The sequence below is a fragment of the Zalophus californianus genome, chromosome 3 (genome assembly GCF_009762305.2).
Source record: "Zalophus californianus isolate mZalCal1 chromosome 3, mZalCal1.pri.v2, whole genome shotgun sequence".
NCBI classification, from domain to species: Eukaryota; Metazoa; Chordata; class Mammalia; order Carnivora; family Otariidae; genus Zalophus; species Zalophus californianus.
In genome coordinates, this window is record NC_045597.1 from 9,333,512 (window position 1) to 9,360,351 (window position 26,840).

General features: G+C 39.4%; 1 protein-coding gene across 8 annotated transcripts in view; it reads right to left on the minus strand.

Moving 5' to 3' along the window:
• TPP2 (tripeptidyl peptidase 2) overlaps positions 1–26,840 on the minus strand; it is a 68,528-nt gene that overhangs the window by 32,681 nt on the left and 9,007 nt on the right. For 7 of the 8 annotated variants that reach the window (XR_003519156.1, XR_003519154.1, XR_003519155.1 and 4 more), the window contains exons 3-10: positions 19,179–19,274; positions 17,352–17,456; positions 14,427–14,551; positions 12,361–12,524; positions 9,147–9,301; positions 8,447–8,523; positions 5,856–5,983; positions 3,693–3,792 (exon numbers count right to left, since the gene is read on the minus strand). Coding sequence is in view for 5 of the 8 variants with exons in the window: in XM_027589777.1 (XP_027445578.1) it covers positions 3,693–3,792; positions 5,856–5,983; positions 8,447–8,523; positions 9,147–9,301; positions 12,361–12,524; positions 14,427–14,551; positions 17,352–17,456; positions 19,179–19,274 (950 nt within the window). In the remaining 3 variants the exon portion in view is untranslated. The remainder of the gene's footprint in view (positions 1–3,692; positions 3,793–5,855; positions 5,984–8,446; positions 8,524–9,146; positions 9,302–12,360; positions 12,525–14,426; positions 14,552–17,351; positions 17,457–19,178; positions 19,275–26,840) is intronic. The other variant, XM_027589778.1, reaches the window with a different exon arrangement.

Sequence of the window (26,840 nt, forward strand, 5' to 3'; positions counted from 1 at the left end):
AATAAACTGTCATTGCTGATTCCTTGATGAATGCACTTTTTTCTTGTCTGCAACAAGTAGAAGCTTTGCCTTTATCTAAAGTTTAACATAGCATCGTCCAATAGAAATATGTGAGACACAGAGGGCATTTTATTTATTTTTTAAAGATTTAATTAATTTATTTGAGAGAGACGGCATACACGCTTGCATGCGTGCATGCTCAGTGGCGGGAAGGGCAGAGGAACAAGCAGACACCCCACTGAACTCTGAGCCCAACATGGGGCTCCATCCCAGGACCCTGAGATCATGACCTGAGCCCAAGGCAGCCGCTTAACCGACTGAGACACCCAGGCACCCCCAAAGGGCATTTAAAATTTTCCAAAAGCTGCATTTACAAAAAGGTAATGTGGGGCGCCTGGGTGTCTCGGTCGTTGAGCGTCCGCCTTCAGCTCAGGTCACGATCCCGGGGTCCTGGGATCGAGCCCCGCATCCGGCTCCCTGCTCCGTGGGAAGCCTGCTTCTCCTTCTCCCGCTCCCCCTGCTTGTGTTCCCTCTCTCGCTGTGTCTCTCTCTCTGTCAAATAAATAAATAAATAAATCTTAAAAAAAAATTAAAAAGCTAATGAGAAACTGACTAAATTTCTTTTAATAATGTATTTTATTTAACCCAACATATCCAAAATATAATTTCAGTATATTAGAAATAAACGAGATGATTTATATTCTTTCTTGTACTAGTCTTAAATATCTGGCGTACATCTCACACTTAGAGCACATCTCAATGCAGACTAACCTCACGTGACTCACAGCTGTCACACTGGATGGCTCAAGTCCACAGGCCCCCTCGTTGAGGGCTCTTGACTCCATAGGGTAAATGAGATAATGTACACACAGTTCATCGCCATGTAGTCACCCAACACAAGCTCTGCACCCCCCGCCCCAAGTAAAGGAATAACATGATGACATGCTAACTCCCGTCTTCCCTGGAAGAGTGGCCGAAAGTTCCCCACAAAAGCTGTTGGCCTCTCCCTTCTACCACTCTTTTCCAACTGACCGGACTATTCTTATAATAACTGGCTAAGAATACTAGTGCACTTTGGTTTCAAATTTTCAGAGAGCTGAAAGCAATGTAAATAAGATCCTCCTCCTGAAATGGGTTGGTGGCACCCAGTTTAGTGATTATTTTAAAATAAACACTGTTAGATAAAGATATATTGACCTGTAAAGATTTTCATACAGTATTACTGAGTGACAAAAGGTCACAAAGGTACCTGAATAGTGTGATCTCCCATTTATGCACAGGACAATGACTAAAAGAATGTGCACCAAAATGTCACCCAAACACATCACAGACAATGAGATTTAGGGTAATTTTTACTTTCTTCTTTGCACTGTCTATATTGTCTACCAACATTCACAATGAGCACGTAGTATCTTGTAACTGGAAGAGTCATAAATTCTGACTACCCCCTGTTGCTCTCTATTTATTTTACACTACTCCGCTAGTGATTAATCACAAAGCATTTACTAAGTGCTCTAAAAAGGGTTCCATGACTCTGAGAAACAAACTGAGGGTTTTAGAGGGGAGAGGGGTGGGGGAATGGGTTAGCCCAGTGATGGGTATTAAAGAGGGCACATATTGAATGGAGCACTGGGTGTTATACGCAAACAATGAATCATGGAACACTACATCAAAAACTAATGATGCAATGTATGATGACTAACATGAGGTAATAAACAAAATTAAAAAAAAAATAAAAAGGATTCCATGATATGTAAATATAATTTTTATTAAAAAAAATAAAATGTTGGGGTGCCTGGCTGGCTCAGTTGGTAGAGCTGTGTGTGACTCAATCTCAGGGCTGTGAGTTCAAGTCCCATGTGGGCATGGGGCCTACTTAAAAAAAATAATAATAAATATACAAATAAAATTTTCTTTACATATAACTTTCGTATTCCTTATTAAAAAACTTTACATAAACATGATGTAAGTTTCCTTAAAAAAGCTAGTGATGTTTTTCTTCTAAAATGCAGTATGTAATAAAAATTTAAAACATGCTTATGAACAGTATTCGGTAATCTGTCTTTAAGCAATATGCCATACTTGTGAACACCAGGAAGTCAAGTAAATTCTGTATGTCTGACAGTCTTTCCTGACAAACAGGATTTTTCAAATAGTACACAGAATATGCCCCGTTCGGTGATCACTACTCAATGTTTTATACCCTAATAATTAAACCATGTATTTGGAATAATATTCCATGTTTACAGCATAGTAAACATGAACAAATTCTCTCAATTCCTAGAATGCCTGGTTTGTGAACCAGTATCTCCTTAATCCAAGCTTCCCCCATAATTCATGAACTCATTTTTAAAGATTTTTTTTTTTATTTATTCATTTGAGACACAAAGATACATAGCGAGAGAGCACAAGCAGGGGGAGGGGGAGAGGGAGAAGGAGACTCTCGCTGAGCCAGGAGCTCGATGTGGGGCTCCATCATCCCAGGACCCCGGGATCATGTCCTGAGCCGAAGGCAGACACCTAACAACTGAGCCACCCAGGCACCCATTCATGAACTCATTTTTCTTTCTTTTTTTTTTTAAGATTTTATTTATTTATTTGACAGAGAGAGACACAGCGAGAGAGGGAACACAAGCAGGGGGAGTGGGAGAGGGAGAAGCAGGCTTCCCGCCGAGCAGGGAGCCCGCTGCGGGGCTCAATCCCGGGACCCCGGGATCACGACCTGAGCCGAAGGCAGACGCTTAACGACTGAGCCACCCAGGCGACCCAATGAACTCATTTTTCTTGAAATAACTCTTTAAATGTTCTACGGGCAAATAAGACTAACAAAGACTGGTTTAAACATTCTCTGATACTTTGTGCTTATATTGACTGTACATAAAATATTTCAAAATCAATTTTAGAAGAGAATCAATAAGTTTAATAATTAGTACTTTTATTAACCGAATATAAAACATGTAAACCTTTGCCAACTTTGACTCTGAATCCTGGCCACTCTTATTCAGATGTGGAGTTTCAGGCCAATTAGTTCGGCTATGTGGGCAGTACATGGTGATGACACAGGCAAGGCTTGATAATCCACATGGAGACCTATAGCCTGAGTGCCTTCAATAACAGTTACAGTAAACTACTGAAATAAGTGTATTTTTTAAGAAGAAATTATCTAGGAAAGAGTAGGAAGATATCTGTAATTCAGAGGATTAAATCTGGCATTACCACATTTGACCTGATTCCAACCAATTTTTCTAATCTTTTTTTTTTTTTAAAGATTTTGTTTGTCTATTTGAGAGAGAGAGAGAGAGAGAGCGAGCGCACAAGTGGGAGGAGCGGCAGGCAGAGGGAGAGGGAGAAGCAGCCTCCCCGCCGAGCAGGGAGCCCGATGCGGGGCTCGATCCCAGGACCCTGAGATCATGACCTGAGCCGAAGGCAGACACTTAATCAAATGGGCCACCCAGGTGTCCCCAATTTTTCTAATCTTATACTCAGAACAGTTATGTCATACATCTAACAATAAAATATCTGTAATTTATTCCTTTGATTATGTTTCCGTGAAATCAGATTGTTCCTCAAAATGAAAAAGTTGAAAAGTAAAAACCAAAAAGTACCTGGTAAAGTTACCAACAGTTTGTCGCTTGCCACCATGTAGTTTAACAAAATAGTTGTAACAGACCTGTGTACTACTCTCAACCTACCTGGGGCCTCTTGAAGACCATGTGTACTGATTTGCCGGTAATTTCTCTCTCAGAGAATACTCAGCAACCATCATATCGGGAGAAACATATGCACCAACACCTGTGGGATGAATTTCATCACGAACAAAAGGACATAAAATTAGATCCTAATTCTAAACCCACTGTTCACTCAGCTGTGTGACCGTGTGTAAATCATCACCCTGTACCACAGTCCTTGTTCATAAATGGAAAGAAAGAAAACTTAATAAGCAAGGAAAGTTTACTATGTACCAGACATTAAACTAGGTGCTTTGGTTTTGAATATAAAAATACCTACCAGGATTATCATGTAGATTAAAGACAAAAATATACCTAAAACTGCGTGTGTAAAAGAAAAAGAGAAATTTGTTTTAAACTATAAAATATAACTTTAGGAAAATAATGGAATTAGTTTGCCTTCATTTTTTAAATGACCATTGTATCCAAAATTCTACCCATAAAGTTGGCAGTATCCCTCTTCCCCAAAATGGCTGTAAAAATGAGCCAACAGCAAAGACATTTAACATGCTGCAGTCTTCCAGGTAAATATGTAAAGGCAGACTAGTCAAAAAGGCTCTAAAGTCATAGACTTACAGGGATCAAACTCAGTTTCCTCATCCTAGAAATCTGGAAACGGCCTAGAAAGGGCTGAGAAAATGTACTAAATATACAGTGACTGGCAGAGAAAAGACTTAGAATCCAGGTCGGCCAGCTCCTAATTCTTCACAACATACACACATGCAGAATAGAAGACTGGATAAAATATGTGAGTTAAGAGGATTTAGATTAACAGTGCTGCCACTGTTACAAAAAAATTGTAATCACTTTGGAAAATGTAGTTTAAATTTTTCAGTGAGTCTGGGGACAAGAAAATGCCAAAACACCGAGTACTGTGGCAGAGGGGTGGATTTTGATCTTTAAGTACCTTTCAGTTCTATTTTTTGTTTCATTTTAATTTGTGTATTTAAAACATCTAGAGAACTGAAATGCAAAGGACAGATCACTGGTAGGCACTGTTGTCTCAACACACGATTTAACAGAATGACTTCAGCAAGAGGTTTTAAATTATACAAAGCAAGCTACACTTTGCTTGAGATTTAGAAGCTATAAATAAAAGTATGCCCTATAAGCTAAGATCACTGTTACTTAAATTTTTTAAAGGACCAGTTTCTAAACCTGGACACCCAAATATTATTATGTATCTGTAACATCTACAATATCCGTATGCCTTTAATAATAACTATATTATGTATACATTCAATAACTGTATTGACGTATACACCAGAAAAATCATTTGGGACCAAACAGCGTTTCTTGTCACGCATCCAATTACAAATGTTGGAAGGTATGAGCCTCACGCTGCTCTCAGATTTAAAAACAAAGGAAAACATTCTAGGCACCAATTCTAACCTATTTGTTCTCTCGGTTCATTATCCTCCTCAGTCATGCTTTGTATTAAGAAAACAGCAGTGGGTGTTACGCTTTGTGGGTGTTTTCGCACAAGTTGGCAGCTACAGCTAATTTTATCATTTTCATATTATGTATGCAACTCATTTTGATCTCCCTTAACTCCTGTTGACAGGCATCTTCCCCATCGAGTGCAGTGAAACGGACACCACCACATTATACCCGACAGACTGAACGGTGCAAGAGAAGCCACGTTCACAGAATAAATGTGTTTCAACTGCTTTTCTTCTCATTACTAAAGCTCCCTTTCTTGATATCTGATTCTCTCTACATGCCCCAAGAGAAATTAAAGGAGGAAACTATAGTATAAATAAGCAGTCATATACTATAAATAAAAAGTGAAGCAAGTCTCTATGTTTACGTTGCTCACTTAGTCTGGAAAAGCGTTTCCTTGCTCATTTCTACCTATCGAAATCCTCACTGCCACGCTTCTTTCCAAAAGCCTCACCTGGATTCTTGAATCAGAAGTACGTGCACTTCTGCAAAGCCAGACTGTCCCCGTGCCTGCCTCACACCACTTCCTCCCGCCCACCTCAGGGTAGCAGCTCTCTGCTAGACTCTGCCTTCCTGAGGGCACACTCGCAAGGTCCACAGGGGCTCGCGTACAGCAGAGATACAATTAATGTCAGATTCACTGCTCGTTTTTAAACAAGTCTATTTCTCAAGTAGGAAGCTAACCTATGACACTGGATGTCGTTCCACCCGGACAGCCGACCGTAGAAAGACATGGACCATTGTTCCCAGCGCTTGAGACGTAAATGATGTTATGCTTCCACACTGCTTCACTGATTACCTCACAAATTCTCCTGAAAGAGAGAATTTCTTTGAACATAGAAAACAGTCCCATTTTTCAAGACATGTATTATTATACTGTGAAGAGATTTTTAAATACAGTTTTCATAAAAACCAAACTAAAAGATGGGTTCTTAGTAGTAGAACTCAAAGAGCGGCTACAAGGGAGAAGTGTGCATTAGGAGCAAGGGACACCCACAGACTGTAAATGCTTAGCCTTATTCCCGGTGTGTATAATATGAAAATGCCGTTAGAACGTGTGGTTGAGTAACTTTTGGCACATCCACCGCTGGTGGAACATGACACGGCCAAGCCCCAACACCTCAGCTGGGTTTTAGTGTAAGGAAGGAGTCATGAGACCAAGGTAATGTGGGAAGAATGCTAGATTCAACGTGGAATATACGTAGGGCCCAAAGGCAAATACTGCAATAACAGAAGGGACTGACGAGCTAGTGGGAAAACAGAGAGTGTGACTTCCACCCTCCCCTTAATATAATGTATTCAGAAATGACTCTGCAGGGGATTCCTACATACATTTATGATTAGTGGCAAAGGTGAGGGGGAACTAAGGCAATAGGGAGAACTTCAGAGTAAGATTTAAAATACAGAGTCTGGTTAGAACTGGACAGCAAACAAGAAATGCACTGGTATTAAATAAAGGAGATGAAGTTAGACCACTGAGAAAATGCAGTCAATAGAAAAAAGGCATACGGCCAAGAACGCCACAATCCTGAGTGGGAAGGGAAGAATATCAGGGAAAGAGGACCTCAAAAGGATGAACGTCAAAGGAAGAAAGAAATACACTTAGGTAAGAAAAAGGTACTGAGGCCAGAGAAGAGGGCAAGTTTACGTTCATGAAAGAAATGAGTGAGGATGATAGGGTGATTGTCACAGGGGAGGAAAGTGGTGTGTCATAAGGAACCTAGTACTGATTATCTGAGAAAACTGAGCTATTTGAAAACAGCAAACTATAGGGTCTGGCTCAGTAAAATTTTCATCTTGGCAGAGCCCTATTAAAGAGCTTCAGAAACCGGCTGACAGGTAGATACAGACGGCCTGGTGGGAATGGGGGAGAGGTGATCACTAAGTAAACACTCTAAATGAAGCCATTTCAAAGTTACTATTATGAAGAAGAAAAAGGTGAGGTAACATGAGTTCAAGGCTGAGCCACTGAATTTAGCAGCAGGACATCATGACACAAAAAGGCAGGGAGTCATGTGACACACATCAAACTGCACCAAGAAGCTTCAGAAACAGTGACTATACCAACCAACCACGCTCTGCTGGAAAAGTGAGGGAAAGCAGTGTGAAAGGAAGAGATCTGTCTGGGAGCAGTTTTTAAGGAGAGGAAATGGCAACCAGACAGCCAGTGCCTGAGTGACTTTTAACCCTGAGCACTTCATTTATTTTATTTATTTTTTTTAATCTTTAAAGATTTTATCCAATTATTTATTTGAGAATGTGTGTGCATGCATGTGTGTGAGCGCTGGGTGGGGGAGTAGGGATGGGAGATGGGCAGAGGTGGAGTCTCGGAGAGACAGAGGCATAAAATCTCAAGCAGACTCTGTGCTGAGCATGGTGCCCAACACGGGGCTCCCTCCCATGACCCTGAGATCATGACCTGAGCTTGAAACCAAGAGTTCGATGCTTAACCAACTGAGCCACACAGATGCCCCCCAAGCACTTCATTTATTACACAAGAAGGGAAGGCAGAGAAGGTGGGGTCAGAGTAGGCTGTAGGAAGGTCAGGAGCCCCCTCTGAGGGCTTTTATCTTCTCTGGGAAAGAGGTAAGAACATCAGCTAAAGGAAGAAAGGAAAGGTCGCTGAAGGTCTTCGAGGAGAAAAGAAGGTGTAAATGACCATACAGGAGCGAAAGAGTAAATGCAGATGATCGAAGGCAATGCTGAGTGACCATCTGAGATTCCTGCTCACAAACTTAAAATGCAACATGAGGGGCGCCTGGGTGGCTCAGATGGTTAAGCATCTGCCTTCAGCTCAGGTCATGATCCTAGGGTCCTGGGATCAAGTCCCGCACGCTTCTCCCTCTGCTTCTCTCTCTCTCTCTCTCTCTCTCTCATGAATAAATAAATAAAATCTTTAAAAAAAAAAAAAAATGCAACATGAGTGTGAGTATCCAACTAATAATAAATTCGGTAGGTCCAGTGGTATCACTGAAGAGATCAGCAGGTTGCAGCAAGTCTAGCATTCTGTCAGGTCAGTACACCTGGAAGAGTTCAGGCTGCTTGTCAAGGAGGAGCTGTAATGAGGGATGGGGCGGTGAGTCTTCCTGGCTGGGAGGGAATCACGACATCACAGACAGGACCGTGGAACAGGGGCCGGGGGTCCACGAGATACACACTATCATCTAACCATGGGACTGCTCGTTTTCAGTTGTGGTATACAATCCAGTTATAAAAACACTCCGTACTCTCCATCAGCTAAAGTCTATGGCTCACAAGTATCCGAGAACACTCACCCAGAATTTGGCCAGTGAGTTGCTTCTCCATAGCTGTAGTTGACAAGATCACACTTATGACTTATGACTTCTATCATCTATTAAAGAGACAAAGAGTCTAGTTTAGGCAGCAATTTATACAAGATTAGCCAGTAAAGGCATGGAATCCCAGTTTCTTAACCAATCATCTTCTATTTCAAATCCAAATGTGTATGTTACTTCCAACTTTTAAGTTGAAAAACTTAAAAAAAAAAAAAGGTAGGCAGAGACACATAGTAAATAGTCAATAAAAAACACAACTAGCATGTGCAGAATGGAATGGTTCTTACTAAATTCTAAAATCACCGAAGTTAAAGTAAAATCTAATTCATACGTTAAAATGAAACACAGACTGTAAATGGAATTCTTCCTAGACTGATGGAGCAAGCTGGATAAAAGGTCGGTTTGGGTTTTTTTTTTTAAAGTATCTCAAAAGAGTGCACTAGGGGACTTAATAGAAACGAGAAGTATAATATATTTTCATATTTTCTAAAAAACTGCATCTTAATAATTTTTAATAAAAATAATTTAAAACTGCATTAAGCGTTTTTGCTTCCTCAAAGTCCTGTATACCAAATACAGTCCAACATTTCTCAGTAAAATCAAGAACACTTCTTAAACCTAGAACTATCCACGATTACCCATCATTTTTCTTCTAAATCAACACCTCCCAAATACTCACAGCGCGTATAAGGCCCGTGCCTGTTTCCATTGTGCTCAGTCGGGTATCACCGATCTTGATGGAAAGAATTTGAGCACCGGGAGCTACACCATTCCGTTCAGGTTCTTCTGGAAAATGCCCAGCAGCTATACTAGCTACATGTGTTCCATGAGCTCCTAGAGGCAAAAAGAGGGGAACATGACAGAATATTTTCAGAGATTCAAAGTTTTAACCATTTAATTTACATATTACTAAGCATGATAAAAATAATCTAATAAAAATATTCTCTCACTTTAACACCTAACTGTATATTATTATCTTAAGTTTCATCAATAATTCACAAAAAAATGAAACTTTTTGAACTACATACACTATTCTGCTACCCTGGATTCTATCCTGTTCATTGAAAGCAAAATGCAAGTCACAAAGGTGAGAAAGTATCTGCAACATACACAACTGACAAAGTGCTTATACCCAGATTATAAGCTTTCTGATCCAAAAGAGAGAACACAGAAGCAAAATGGGTAAAACACTTGAAAAGCATTTCACAGAAGGGGGATAACCAATGGCAAATAAATATATGAAAAGATGTTCAACTTCATTAGTTGTCTGGAGAACACAAATCAAAGCCACAATGAGATAGCTCAGCATACCTTTCAGAATGGCTACGCCTTTATGGCTGACAACAGCAACTGTGGAGGAGGACCCTCACTCCTACGTTACTGGTGGGAGTAGAGACCGGCATTTTGGAAAGCTGAACACAGGCATACCCTACGATCCAGCAATTCCACTCCCAGCCTTACGCCCAACAGAAACGCGTGCACATGTATGCTAAAAGACATATGCAAAAACGTTCATGGCAGCATCGCTTGCAAAATTCAAAAACTTGGGGGCGCCTGGGTGGCTCAGTCGGTTAAGCGTCTGCCTTCGGCTCAGGTCATGATCCCAGGGTCCTGGGATCGAGTCCCGCATCGGGCCCCCTGCTCAGCAGGAAGCCTGCTTCTCCCTCTCTCTCTGCCCCTGTTTGTGTTCCCTCTCTCAATGTCTCTCTCTGTCAAATAAATAAATAAAATATTAAAAAAAAAAAAAGCAAAATTCAAAAACTTGAAACAACCCCAAGATCCATCAATAGTAAATGGATATATGGTGCATTCATGGATTAAATATTATACAACAATAGGAACTACTTTAAACACTGTGAGATGAAGCACACAAAAATAAGGCTGATCTAGAGAATTCACACACAGAAGGATATATACTGAATAATTCCATGTATATAAATGGAAACACATCACCTTGGGTTGATATGTGAAAGTGCCACTATTTAATCATTTCTGACCTATAAAAACAGCAATATTACTGGGTGGTTCAAACTAATGTAGTGGTAGAAATGAGGGCTGTAATGAACTCTGGGAGCACTGCGGGTAGATCAGTGTTTAGGAAGAGACAAGACGGGGCTCTGACCATGTTTCATTTCTTGACCTGCTTACATAAAAGTATCTACTTTGTGAGAATTCAATGTGTATACAGTTTGTGATTTGCATACTTTTCCATAGTATGTTATACTATCAATAAAGCAAAAGCAAAACAAAACAGCTAGGGTTTCTTTTTTTAAGTGAAAAAGTTTCTTAAAAGACATGGGTAGAGAGAAATCTCCCACTACTGCCAGATAAACAATAAACGCCCACTGGCACCAGGCCTTAACGTCTGGGGGAAGACACAGTCGTCGTAGCTCCAGAAGATGGGAGCACATGACCCTTCTGTCTGCTGCAATGCTCAGAGCCCCACGCTCTGGACAACTGCTGTCACGCAGGAATATGGACCCAATGTCACCAATTCTTCCTTTCTTATTTTTTCCAATGAAAAATAGGAAAGTTGGATTTTAATGTCACCCCCTCCCCCAAACCACTTGCCACCACCAGTCAGAGTGGATAAATGTCAGCAGGCTGTCCAACACCACATGTGGACGAGAACGTGGAGCTCTGGAGCACTCGCAGTCTGCTGGTGGAGTGTGAAAGGGTGCAGCCGCTGTGTTTCTTAAAAGGTTAAATACATACCTACCACATCCAACCAGTTCTCCTAGATACCAGTTCTCCTAGATACCAGTACAAATTAAACAAAAACATATTTGCACAGAGACTTGGACCCAAATGTTAGAACAATCCAAATGTCCACTGATAGGTGAATGGATAAATAAACCACGGTGTATCCACATAATGAAATACTACTCAGCAATAAGGAACAAGCAATTTATAACCATAATATGGATGAATTTCATACCATAACTATTCTACTTATATAAAATTTCAGAAAATGCAGTATCTAGACTGACAGCAAGCAGTTCAAGAGAAACCTGGGGCTATGGATAGAGACAGGGCTGGATTACAAAAGAAGACAAGCAGACTTACAGGGGAATGGATATGTTCATTATCTTGACTGGGATAATGGCTTCCTGGGTATACACACCTATCAAAACTTATCAAATTGTGTATATATACATGCAGTCTATCGTACTTCAACTATAACTCAATAATATTGGGAGAGGGGGTGATAAGAGTTAAAGCTGTACTTGTTTCCTCCCTAGAAGTAACCACTATCCAGAAGCTGGTGTGTATATTCTTCCCATCTATATTTTCATCATACACACACACACATCCATGAATACTGTGTGGTAGTATTTAGCATGTTTTACAATTTTACACAAATGTTTTATCAATGTATTTTTCACTAAAATTTTGTATTTGAGATTTATAAATATAGGTATATGTAGATCTATTCATTGTGTTTGCTATATAATATTCCACAATGAATAATACAGTTTTAAATTAACCTGTTCTTTTGGACATTTGGAGAGTTTCCAACTTTTTTGAAATTACACAGAATGCTGTATGAGGATCTTTTTACCTGACTTTGTACTTGTAGGTGAATTGCTTAAGAGGTAGTACGTGGAAGTAAAATTCCTTCCAAAGGAATTTTCATAATATGAATTATGTTGATAATTTTTCTGTGGCTGGACCATGCCTGTACTACTCTTGGAATGGATCCTGCATGGTTATGACTTTAAAGAAAACAACACCTTACTAAGGGGACCAAATCCCATTTATTATCCCATACCTAGTTCTTTAGGTAGAATTGCTAAGTTAAATGCTCTCCAAGGCTGCTTTAAGCCTATAGTAGTCCAATACCTTACCATGTCAAAAGTTTATCTCTAATTAGCAAATCTGAAACAGAGTACCTCCACTGGTCACAATGGAGAGCAGGTTTCCATCATCATATATATTAACAGAGTAATTTAACATCTCAGCTGTGCCAAAGGAACCATATTCTTGGGCCTCTTTGTAGTTTCTCAATACGGTAGATTTACTCAAATCCCCATCTTCATTCGAATCAATGCAGGCTCTGTAAATTGAGAACAAATAGTGAAATTTACCTAATTTCTTTGGCTTTCTAAAAATAAGTGGTATGGTTTATTAGGTACCTTCTTACTGCCTTGTCTATTTTGTCACAACAAACACAGGAACTGCTGGGTTTAGAGTCTTCTGTTTCAAAGTCACCAGTAAAGACTAGGTAAGAAGCTTAAAGGAACCAGCCTTTAAATGAAGGCATGTATAAAGGAGTTTAGCAACACCGTCCGTCCCAAACTCCAGGCAGAAAACCATCTAACCACTTAAGAAATTCTCACAGCAATTACAATGACATATTCCACAGATCAGTTTCCTGTAACCACCATCAATATGAAGTGACTCAACATTCAAGCACTGTATCAAAATATCAAGAGAAAATTGAGAGACTTCCCTCAGTAACTCCACAGAGGGCAAGTATGCACATGGTACAAGGGTATGACTTTCTGAAGGTGGCTGGCTTAGTTCAAGGACAATTGTCAGAACAGCAGAAAGGGAACATGGAAATGAGGTTTGTGGGTAGGATTAGAGTACCTGTGTGGGGGGGGGGGGCAGGACAGTGGGATTGGGTTATAAATTCCTGGACATTTGTAATACATTTCTTTGTCCAATTTTCTATGGAAAAAATTCACAGCTTTCATCAAACTCAAAGGAAATCTGAGATAACAAGGTCAAAAACCACTGAAAAAAAAAAACAGTTAATGGTCTTTCCTTCATGTAATCCTCTACAAATACTGTCTTCTCAACCAGTGTTTGCTCCATATTGAGTGACAAATATTTAAATATTCTCAACCAGTGTTTGCTCCATATTGAGTGACAAATATTTAAATATTTCGTTTTTTGTAAAAACGAAAGCCAAGGCACCTAAGGTCATTTTACCTTCCCTCAGAAATGGCTGGCATTTCTGAAATGACAAATCTGAAGGTTTGCCTTAGGTAATATGGGATCTCTAAGATTCTCCTCAAAAAATTCTGGCTCTAACTCTGAGATGGGGTGGGGGAATCAAAGCCCCACATGGTATACAGTACCATGCAAACAAAAGTTAAATTATTTCCAGTAACACCTGACAGCGTAATTCCGCTGCATTTTTCACGGATTATAACATTTTCTAAATTTTTACTCCAGTGACTTCAGCTTTTATCAAGACATTTACTAGCCAATTACAAGAAACACAACTGCTGTGTATAATTCACTGAGAAAGAAACTGACAAGTGTACATGATAGGTAACCTGGTAAACACCACCGTTATTATTAGTAACAATAGTAGCAGCAGGAGGAAGAGCTTACATTTATCAAGTGCATACTGTGTCTAGGAACATCAAATTTAATTTTCCCAAAACCCTCTAGGGATGCACTACTATTATTCCAATTAACAGACAAGGAAACAGGCTTGGAGGTGTAGACAGTGTTCAAGGTCACATAGCTCAGATTCCATCTCAGAGACTGAGCTCTTCACAACGGTATTATACTGCCTCACTGCAACTTAGCTACCTGGTCTCTATTTGAGAAATCATCACTCAACTGTACTCCTTTGTCCCTAAAACATTAGTAACAGATGCTCTGCAGCACTCTCTTGCACTTACTTTCCAAATTGCCCAGCCCCAATCAGGAACATTCCTATGTCTACCAATGATTAACGTGTGCTAATATCTGGTTAACAGTTACTGTCTGTTAATGAAACAAGTTTCTTTAAAACACGTAAGGGTCAGGTTTAGTTCTTAAGAAACTCAAAGGGCTTATCCAAAACTACCCAAAAGCCAATCTGGCTCTCAAATAGTTCTGATTAGTGATATTAATGTCACTTAAACAACTCTTCTGGACAGTTCTGGGAGTTTAATGTTCTTCAGAGTAGATAAAAACATATTTTTAAGTGAAGATCTATATAATACATGAAGTTTACCTCCAGGCTTCACCATCATGCCACACCAAGCAGTCATACACAGGGCCAGGATCACTATATTTTTTCTCAAAAGAATTTAGCAATTCCACTTGACTTTGAAGTTCCTCCTTGATTAATTTATTTGCCTAGTCAATTAGGAAATATATTAATATTAGTACATTTTGTGCTCTTGAAAAGTTCTATTTACATACAACCAAAGACAGACCAAAAGTAAAGCCATTTTACCTTGGAAAAATGTAAGAAAGTTTTCTTTTTATATTTATGCAACTTGTAATTCAATTTAATGATGCAGATATCAATTAATATAGTAAACATTTAAAAAAATACTACTTTTATTCAATCTCGCATTTACTTATTATTCTATCCACTTTGGGAAAGACAGTGTGCTACACGTTGATGATATCATTTGGCTAAGACATGTTACTCACGTATCTATAATCTATAGCTGATTTCCAAAAATAACTCTAAAATTACTACAGATTATCTATTGACTTTTAGATTTTTTTATCAGGACTGTTTCCATTTATTTTATTTATTTATTTTTAGCTTTCTCATTTTTTTAAAATTATGTTATGTTAATCACCATACATTATATCATTAGTTTTTGATGCAGTGTTCCACGATGCATTGTTTGCGTATAATACCCAGCGCTCCATGCAGTACGTGCCCTCTTTAATACCCATCACCAGGCTAACCCATCCCCCCACCTCTGTCCCTCCTGGAACCCTCAGTTTGTTTCTCAGAGTCCACAGTCTGTCATGGTTTGTCTCCCCCTCTGATTCCCCCTCCCTTCCTGCTATCTTCTTCTTTTATTTTTTAACATATAATGAAGGGAAGGACTGTTGCCATTTAAATTTGTTTTGCTTTTTTTTTTTAAAGATTTTATTTCTTTATTTGACAGAGAGAGAGAGATAGCGAGAGAGGGAACCCAGGCAGGGGGAGTGGGAGAGGGAGAAGCAGGCTTCCTGCCAAGGAGGGAGCCTGCTGCGGGGCTCCATCCCAGGACCCTGGGATCATGACCTCAGCCGAAGGCAGATGCCTAACGACTGAGCCACCCAGGTGCCCCTCCATTTAAATTTGTTTCTTAAGAATCTAAATAAATAAGAGAAACCATGAATTATCTTCTGTCCTTTGAATATGCTAATAAGTTAAATACATACCATATTTATGACCTTGTACAGATAAGCTGCTATTTAACCATTCTGATCCAAAAAATGAGAACTGTCTACGCTGCAAGTGGTTTTTTTTTAAACTACATGCTACATTAGACTCCTCTACATTCACCTGAATAGTCCTACTGAATTAAAACTTAATTTCCACAAGTTCCAAAAATCTTGTTACACTTCATTTTTAGTTATTCAACATATTCAACATTCACTCCTCCTTAAAGGAAAAAGACAATTATATAGACATTTTTCATAAACAAAAAACAATAAAAGGGATAATTAAATCCAGATCCCTCTTTTATAAAATTGGCTGTATATATGCAGCATCTGAAATACTACACTTAATATGTCTAAAAAAAGACTAAAGGACAAACAGTGATCTAACAGAAAATATTACAGCTAAAGAGGATGAATTACACAGTTAAAGAGGATGCTGTACACAGATTAAGCAAATGCAAGTTAAATGTGTATGTAGATCTATTCAGGCCAGGATTCCTCAACCCTAACTGTGCATTAATTAAACCTCCTGGGAGCTTTTAAAAATGCCAGCCTTCCTGCGAGGCTTTAATTTAATTCCTCTCTAGGGCACAAGCACTGGTAGTTTAAAGCTCTTCATGGGATTCTAAAATGCAGCCAGGATTGAGAACCAGCAATACCATTCCATTTTTTATTTAAAAAGGTACATGCATGCATTAAAAGAAAGATTCAGAAGGATAAACATCAAGGTACCATCCCTGGGGTGGGGAGGACATTTTGGAGGCTCTCACTTGCTACTTTGTACGCCCATGTGATCCAAAAGTTTCTGCAACAAGCATGTACTATTTTCATAATAAACCAAAACATTATCTTCATTTTATTAACTGATTAAAAAGAATGTAACGGCTGCGGTGCCTAGGTGGCTCATTCGGTTAAACGTCTGACTCTTGATTTCGGCTCAGGTCATGAGCTCAGGGTTGTGGGACTGAGCCCCACGTCGGGCTCTACACTCAGTGGGGAGTCTGCTTGAGATGTTCTCCCTCTCCCTCTGCCCCTCCCCCTGCTCGTACTCTCTCACACTCTCTTGCTCTCTGTCTCTCAAATAAATAAATCTTCAAAAAAAAAATGTAATGGCTATTTAAGGATGTGGATGATGGGAGCTCTCACAGTATTTCTTGCAGAAATATGACTTGGTACTAGCATTTTGTGACCCACCAAAAACATGCCTGAGAATGTTCAAAATAGCATCTTCCGTAAGAGCCAAGAACAGAAATCAAAGCAAATATTGATCTGCAGAAAGGACACATCAATTGTGGGCATCCATCATACAGCAACAAAAGTGAACAAACTACAACACCCACACATGGACGAATCTCGCGAATATAAGATCGAGTGAAAGGAGCTACTCATAAAAGAACACACTGTAGGATTCCATTTTACAAATTTCAAATAGGCAAAATCTTTCAATAGTGTTAAAAGTCAGGATGGTGGTCGCTTTTGGAGGAGGTAGAGAGCAATGATTAGGAAGAGGTGTGGGAGGGAGTGTTCGCTTTGTGTTAATTCGTGACTACATACTTAGCATTTATGTACTTTTACATATGTGTATTGTATGTTCACTGAGAAATTTTGAAAAATAAATATGACTTGATTTCAGAATAAAAGAAAAATCAGTAAAACTAAACAATTTAAAACTTGTGAAAAAAAACAGCCTATTAACTCTCTTAAGAACTCTACGGTAACATGATTCTGTGGTAATGTTTAAATAAAAGCGACTAGCACCAACTTGAGAAGGGCAATTGTTGGCAACATCAAATTCTTCTTGTTTTCTACAGGCTTCTGCAAGGGCCACCCTGTGAACAGGATCCCAGATTTTTTCCTTCCGTTCTTTCTGCAAAGACAGAAAAATTACCTTACAATGAGGTTGACAAATATCCTGGACAGTCATTTATATATGGACCTAGTTGTTGTAAGTTGTGATGCCACACAATTTTCACATAGGAGCTTAAAAATCATTTATAATCAAGTTGATTAAGCAATGGAGCAATTATTAACAACAAGTTAACTCACTGTACCTGGGTTTTAAGAGAACATATTTACCGAGGCACATCCAAATGTATTTTGATACATACGCCCCAACTTTAACCCATCCAAGAATAAAAATAACAGCATGTGACATAACAAACTGAATTCCCAGTCATTTACAATTAAAGCAAATACTGTGTCCTGGGTCTTTATGGAACTGAGAACTGCAAGTGGAGGGCAGGGGTAAGACTAGCGGCAACGAGGAACATGCAGGCTTCCTCAGCTTCCTCCCTTTCTGGGCTTATTTGTTCTCTATCCTGTTTGATTTGACAGGGTTCTTTGGTACTGAAATTGGTCTTACCTTCCTCTCTGCTGTCTTTAACCCATAGTGCCACCCAGTGGAGGTCTGCTACTGAAAAAAAAAATCTTTTCCAGTAAAATAATCAACTCCCCTGAGCTAAGGAGGGGGTTGACATTAACTTACCCTATGTTTGCATGTTAATTTGCACTTTATCATACAGTTGATGAAATTTAATATAGTGCATAAAAATACTGTGCTATGTGTATTTCAGCCTGAAATTTTAAAATAAAATAGTATCCAGTAAGTTATATGCATTTTTTGTCATTTTATTTTTTTGCAGAATGATTAGAATCTGACAAATAAGTAAAGGTTCTATGTGCAATATACTGAGTAGCTCTTATGGTGTAGACCCCTGGAGAAGCAAGTAACAGTATTACGATTAGATGGAAGTGCCCACAGGTCTTACCCATTGGGCTCATTTTCAAGAATCACACCATCTTTTACAGTTGAAACTCTGAACCTGTGTCAGCTACCAGCGGTACAGCAATCCTCTAAAGTGGTACTGGCAAATATGGGAGACGTGTTGCTATTTAGATTTCAATTTTAGAATATTACATACAATTAAATGTCACACTAGTCACATTTCAAGTTCTCAACAGCTACTGGTGGCCAGTGGCTACCAAAATGGGCAGACAGTGAACATGTCCATCATCCCCAAAAGGTCTACTCAGTAGCGCTATTTTAAAGCAGGCTCCTTCTTCCTCAATTTGCAACTCTTATTTCTCTAATGTGTTTCCTATATTTCAGCGCTTTAGGTCTGAGTAACCCTTTCCTTAGTACTGAATGACAACTAACCAGGATCAAAAAATCTAGTTGAACAGTAAGAAAAATGGGACAAATTATCATAGAAGCTATAGGACCAGGAATAATTAAGTTAGCCAGGACTTTAAATCAACTTTAAATAGTCTTTAGCCTTTCGGAGGTTAAAAAAAAAAAGTCCTTCAAAAATCCCTTGAAAGCTATATTCCAACTCCCAGAAAACATACAAAAACTTGAATATAATTTCAGTGTATTCACACATTGTCTAAACCTATCCATGTACCCAAGATTAAGAACCGTCACTTTAAATGGCTAACGTTCCACCGAACAGAAGCTTGAAGCAGTCATTGTCTGAAAGCCTACCAGCCTCCAAAATAATTAAGAGTTCGTGGGATCTTACGAAAAATTTTTTTCTTCAGTAGGAAACAAATTTGAGGAAGAAGTCATTGATTCTAGATTGTACATTACCTGTATCCTTTCTTTGAGTGCCTTTGGATAGAAATCATAGCCATTTTTAATGCCAATATGATATTTGCCTGAGGGATTTGTCCAGCTCACAGGAATCTATAGAAAAAAAGTAAATTGTTAACTCACTAAATGCTTCCCAATTCCAATGATTTAATACTAGGGAAAATGGTTATATCACTTCTATTCCGACGGCTCAACTTGGATGAGCAAGGTTGCGTATTAGAGCAATATTTCTAATATTCTAAGGTGCCACTTAGTATCTGTCTGGCTTTTCTTCTTATCCATAAATAAGATGGATACCTAGGATACCTTTCATTTACACAATGCTTCATAGTTTATAAAGTGCTTTCAACAGGGGCGCCTGGGTGGCTCAGTTGTTGGGCGTCTGCCTTCGGCTCAGGTCATGGTCCTGGGGTCCTGGGATCGAGCCCCGCCTCGGGCTCCCTGCTCAGAGGGAAGCCTGCTTCTCCCTCTCCCACTCCCCCTGCTTGTGTTTCCTCTCTTGCTGTATCTCTCACTGTCAAATAAATAAAATCTTAAAAAAAAAAAAAAAGTGCTTTCAACGTACACTACCTCATTAAACTACTACAATCCTTAGTTCTCAAACATCAAGGACACATCACCTCTCCCTCCTCAGACCTACTGCCAAACTAGGAGGCAGGGGAAGCGGTTTACAGACCCTCTTTTTTTTTTTTTTTTTATAGACCCTCTTAATGATGCTTATATTTCCTGTTAAGAAATGCATTCTCTACAATCAACAGGGATAATGCCTAGATACTTAAAATAGCTCTTGAAGAAAAAAGTTCTATAAACTCATGTTAATTATATATAACATAATAGTCTTTCCAAATATCTCAAAGTATTTAAAAGCTTCTAATTAACAGAATGATGTAGAGAGCATGCCCAGTGTACAAACAGAAAAAGCAAAGAAACAAAAAGAAATCAAACTGCTTGCCTAAACCACAGGAAGGGTGAAAAGAAAGCTAAAATCTAGCTCCATCATGGAGACCAAAAAATTCATTTAAAGAACATGTGACTTAGGTAAACCTGGCTGTGAATCCAAACTCTACCACTAACCAGAGGTCGGGACCCATAGGTTCCTACTTAGTGTAAAAGGAAGAAAATAATCCCTACCTTCTGATTTACACGAATGCACTGAACATCAATCAACTTCAAATGTCCATCAAGAAAATGTGGAATATTCACACTCTTTGTAATCACAAGACCCATGATCATTAAAAACAGCTTTCAAATGTGTATAAAACATGAGGTTGAACTATCAACCACTCAGACTTGGCTTACTCATCAATTCTCACTTGTGCAGTATCTTTAACTGGCTCACCTCCATGTCCCTCATCAAATTATTCCCCAGGTAAGAAACTTTTGGATGGGGTGCCTCGGTGGCTCAGATGGTTAAAGCGTCTGCCTTCGGCTCAGGTCATGATCCCAGGGTGCTGGGATCGAGTCCCGCATCGGGCTCCCTGCTCAGTAGGGAGCCTGCTTCTCCCTCTGCCTCTCTCTCTCTCTCTCTCTCTCTGTCTCTTATGAATAAATAAATAAAATCTTAAAAAAAAAAAGAAACTTTTAGATGAAGTTTTCTCACAACTAAATAGAGAAAAAAACACCATTCACAGAACTTCAAAGATCTACTGATTTTTTAAAAGCCTGCCTGTATCAGTAATCATTTCTGAGTCAAATGGACGTTTGGAGTATGTGAAATTTCAAATATGCCGGCATATAAACTAGTGCTTTTCATTCAAAACCTACCAACCTCTTTTAGAGAATAGGGATTCTTAACTCTAGCGTCTCTGCTATAGCCTGTGACATAACAATAATACAGTGTTGCAACAACAAAAAGGTAAGCGGTCACTAGCTGGCACATTCAAAAACTATTTCATCACAGGTGTCCCACTACACAGATTTTGTAACCCTAGGCTAGTGGCAAATTCTTTGTACAAGGAGATTTTATTTTTTTTTAAAGATTTTATTTATTTATCTGACAGAGACACAGCAGGAGAGGGAACACAAGCAGGGGGGAGTGGGAGAGGGAGAAGTAGGCTTCCCGTGGAGCAGGGAGCCCGACGCGGGGCTCCATCCCAGGACCCTGGGATCATGACCTGAGCCAAAGGCAGACACTTAACGACTGAGCCACCCAGGTGCCCCTACACAAGGAGATTTTAAAAGGCTGTGAAATGCTGAAGGATTAAATGGAATAACCGATTAAAATAACTGCAAGATAAACAGGTGCTAACACATATTTAACCACAATTACCTACAATATATGTAATACAATGAAAATAATCCACGAGACATAATGTATATTTAATTACAAATGAGATCAAAATCTGCAGGGTCCACACAACCGGATACTTCTCAAATCACTATTACATGTTTTCCTCACAGTAAAGGCAGACTGGTTAGTTACAAAAAATTAGACTAAGGAAAATCATAAAATAAATGTTATAATCACGGTTCTGCTACCTAGCGTTAACCGAATTTTAGTAAAGGTAATTTTACTCTATGGGGCAATTACGGAATATGTTATTTTGCCTATTTGACTATTTCATACACATGAACTTATTTTTAGTTTTTTTTTTTTTAAAGAATCAAAGCTTTATATTTTGGCCGTTTTAGGTGGGTATCTTTAAAATGGTTTTATTACATGATAATTACTGTGAAAATTAATAAAAAGAAACCTTGGTTAGAATCGAGTCAGGAGGCCAGCAGGGGGCGCCCTCACGCCCTACCACTCATCAGTTGCAGACCCAAGAGGGAGAGAGGGACCTTGCATGCCCATTCTACATTACCACGCGAGCCAGAGGCAGTTTACGCCAATGGACTTCCTGTTTGTAACAGCTCTTCCACCATCCCCTTTTCCTCTAATAAAACAGTGGTCCTCTCCTTTGTTCTGGTTAGGGACTTGCCTATGACTTTGCCATAGGCTGCTTGCTCCAGACTGCCATTCTCTGCTATTCCTGAATAAACCCACTTTTGCTGGTAAAATAACTGACAGTTTTATTTTTAAGGTTAATACTACAATGGAATAAGACGGATTTTCATATGAAAACAGAATCTCTTTTGATTACTAATTACATCTCTTTTCCCTGATTCTTTTAAAGAGAGGATGCCTAACGAATTGAACATTTTCTTAACAAACCAAATGTCATCCTGAGTGTTAATGTTCCACGCAGTAATTTTTTTTTTTTTTTTTCCCTCAAACTATGTTTCAGCCTTGTCAGCTTCATGGTAAAGTCTGTACACTCCTTTAGCTACCACTGCACCCTAAATATGGGGCCAAATTTGGCCAAGTCATTCACTATGCCTGGACTTAACTTTTTTTTATATGTAAGAATAAATATTGACGATTTAAAAACCAACTTCAAGTTGAATGTAGAATTTTAAAAAGCACCATGCTCCCTTCCAAATGTCTACTAAAATTAGAGTAAGGAAAAGGAGAAAAAAAAACTCCCAAAGGACACAGAGAACTGGAAATGATACGCAGAAGCTGTATCACCCCCATTTTAAAGGTTGCAAAGTAAAAGGCAGCACTGCAAATTTATGGGGAGATTATGGAATTTTAATACATGGTGTTGGGGCAACTGGTCTTCAGATGGAAAAGAGGATCCAGGATCCGTTTTGAATTAAGACTAAAATCGATTCCAGTGAATTCTAGAACACGAAATGAAATATGGTACAAGTTTTTAGAAAATGATAGAGGAGCATATCTTCATGGTCTTGGGGTCAGGAAGAATGTCTTTAAGACATGAAAAGTCCTAACCAAAAAGGCAAAGACTAATGCCCAAATACATTAAATTTAAGAACTTTTACTCGTCAAAAGACACCACAAGGGAAGTGAAGATAGATATACAGAATGGGAAAAGACACCAGAGACATCCCATCAGGGGACAGGTACTTAGAATGTGTAATGGAATCCTACAAATTAGTGAGCAACAAGACAGCTCGGCAGGGGGACAAAGAGGGCAAACGGACTTGAACAGGCACTTTACGAAAGAGGAAATACAAACGTCTAATCAACAGAGGAAAGCACCTCAATCTTACTGGTAATTTAAAAAATGCAAATTGACACTACAACATGATACACCCAGATTCCCAGCATATTTGCAAAGATTAAAAAGCCTTAAGAATACGAAGTGTTAGCTGTGAAACTATTAAAATTCTTGTAACACTCCTAGTGGAAATGCATTTTAGTACAAATACTTGGAAAATCTGTTTGGCATCACCTGCTCAAGTCATATCTCTACGATTCAGCAATTCCACTCCTAGGTACACATCCTGGAATTATCTACACACACGTGCACAAGATATGTATACAAGAATGTCCTCTAAAGAGCTGTTAGTGACTCTCAAACTGGAAACAACTGTTCATCAGCAGTAGAGTGGACAGAATGGGGTACATACAAGCGATGATATCTTGCACAGCAATGAAATTTAAAAAAATCACTATTACATGCAACATCATGGCTGAATGGGAAGAATCTTGCAAATACCTGATGTAAAATGATACATAAATGAGGTCATTCATATAAAGTTCACAAACAGGCAAAACTAACAATTTATTCCAGGTATCCACACAGAGTTGGTAAACCTATAAAGCAAAGCACAGAAATAATTATCACAAAAGTCAAAGTAGGTTGTGATCTGGAGGACACAGGAAGCTTCTGAGGCATGGCAATATTCTTTGTCTCATTTGGGTAGCAGATAAAATGGCATTCACTTTTTATTCATCAAGGTGTACGTATGTGTTTTATGCATTTTCCTTTATGTCTGTACACTACACTTCACCATAAAGATTTTAAACTTCCGTTCACTTTTTTGCTTCTACCTGCTCATGGGAGTGTCACTGGCCAAAGTAACTCACCACTAGTTTCTCGAGAAGGCCTATGAATAGATTCCTTAGAGAATGAGATTACTGGAATGTTCAAAGCACTTAACTAGTAGTTCATCTTAAACTGGGAGAAGAGTAAGACATTAACCACCAGCAATTTATAGGCTATTTTGAAGAAGCTGAAATACAGATATTTAATTCATCTTAAAGCATAGTTAAGTCAAAGAAACCTGAACACTTTACTATGTTGCTGTCTGAAAACTGTGTGCTCATGAGTTCTGAGAGATCCAGCTAGCCAGAATCCCAGCAACTAATAACATTCTTCTTTTTAATGACTGCTATAAAATATCTGAACATCAGCACATCCTTGAAAAAAAAATTAGCTGAACACGTATGTGAGTATGTTCTGTGTTCTGATGGAGAAGGGAGCTAACACCAAGAAGACTGGTGGGAAGTCTGTATGAGGAACGATCAGACTCCTGCTGCCCATCCCACATCCTGCCCAAACCTGACCCGCCAGGCAACTGGATGTGGAACCAGAGAGACACTGAAATGTCAGCTCTGCAGAGAAGTTCACATAGCAGAGGGGAGAGGTGAGACGTAGAGAAGATTCTGCAAGAGATCTCCCTGGGCACTAGGTGTGAGCTCCTGAACACAGACAGCCAGGCTTCTCCCTCACTCTCCCCTCAAAGCCCAGGCCAAACAGGTTAAGGTCCTCTTGGAGATAACAGAGCATCCCGATGGGAAAAGGTACGCCATAAACTGCCACCTTTGGGTCCGCCATGACAGCACCACTGCTCTCACCCCAAGACCCTGCACAAGCAGAGAGCACTCCTGTCACCTCTATGTGCCTTGCCAACAACCACGGGACAGCCAGGAGAGCCAGATACCTTGGGAAAAACTCTCGGGTAGAAAGCAGAGCACAAGGAGGGAGGAGAGGCAGAGGAAGGAGCAGGTGAAGAAGAGGAGGAGAAAGAGAGGAGGGAAGAGGTAAAGAAAAGAGGGAGAGAAAGCAAAGGGGGAAGGGAATAGGAGGAAGAGGGAGGTGAGTAAAAAGAAGAAACCAGAAAAAAATTTTTTAGACAATACTCTCACAGATAAAATGTTGCATACATGACACAAAAATATGCTGAGTGAACATGAACAGAACTGCATTTAAAAATAATAGGCAAAATTTAACAAAATTCCATAAAGGGCTAGAAAAGAATATTGAGAAATCTTAGAAATCTTTCAGGAAGGAAAAAAGCAAATAAAAGCAATGAAGAAAAGGTGGGAAAACGTAAGAAAATTGGAAGATCAACTCAAGAGGTACACTGTCCAATTAACAGTTCTAAAAAAAAGAACAGCAAAAACAGTGGGAGAAAGTAACCCAAGACGCCACCAGACAACTCAGAAATGAAGGATCTGAAAGGCAAACTCTCTTCTTCCACAGTGCTAATTCCACAGAGAAAATCTCAAACCACATAAAAACTCAAGAAATAAAAAGAATTAGTATGTTACTTAAAACCCCGAAGATAATGTCAAGATATCAAAACTTTATCTCTTGGTGAGTGGGAATTGTTGGTCAAAGGGAGAGGCAGGGCTTAGTTTTTCCTGTTAGAAGCCTTGAAGAAATAGTTGTCTTTTTAAACTATGGAGACATGTTGAATACAATTAAAACTTAAATTAAAACCTCCCACTATAGGGCGCCTGGGTGGCTCCGTCGGTTGAGCGACTGCCTTCGGCTCAGGTCATGATCCTGGAGTCCCGGGATCGAGTCCCCCATCGGGCTCCCTGCTCGGCGGGGAGTCTGCTTCTCCCTCTGACCCTCTTCCCTCTCGTGCTCTGTCTCTCATTCTCTCTCTCTCAAATAAATAAATAAAATCTTTAAAAAAAAATTGTTTTAAAACCTCCCACTATACTGATGGGCTGAGAATACTCAACAGTAGAGCTAAAGAAGTATGTCACCAAATTGAGAGAAGATTTAAGTATCAACCTATCAATTCTCTGATCTTATTTCACAGCCTGTATATGGTATATGTAATTCTACCTTCGAGCAGCAGTGATGCCATCAGCCCATGCGGTTTATCTAAAGCATGGGCTACTACAGCTATTTAAAACAAACAACTGAGAACACTATAGGATTCTAAATCTGCAGGACTTACTAGGAGTGTTCCTTAGCTTCCCAGAGCGATGTAAAACCACAGGAATCCCATGTGTCTCTCTGAAATGTACTCTAAATAGCAAGGTTGACTTGGGAAGACAGGCAAAACCTTAGAGTAATTCAGATGTGCAGAAACTCATTTCCCTCCAGTTTACAATCTTTTTTTTTTTTTTTTTTTAAGGCCCACACTGTCTTAGCTTGGGCCCCATAAGAAAATGCCATAGATCCCAGGAATTTATTTTCTCACAATTGTGAAGGCTGGGGGCATGAGATTAGGGTGCCAGCATGGTCAGGTTCTGGGGAGACTCTTCCTGACTTGTAGGCACAGCTTTCTCACTGAGTCCTCACATGGCAGGGAAAAAGCAAGCATAGACTAATCCCCTCATGAGGGCCTCACCCTCATGACCTCATCCAACCCTAACACCATCTCCAAATACCATCAAATCGGGTGTGAGAGCTTCAACATATGACTTATGGGGTCATACAAACAATTCGGTCCATAACACATGGAAAAGGAAGCAAAACCTGGATGTTCATGCCTGCTGTCTGCCTGGGGTAGGCAGATTCTAAAGATAACCCATGCCCTTGTATAGTCCTCTCCCCTCAGTGAAGGCAGGGTCTGACTATTGTGAAGGGATTTTGCAGATACAAATAAGGTCTCTAATCAGGTGAC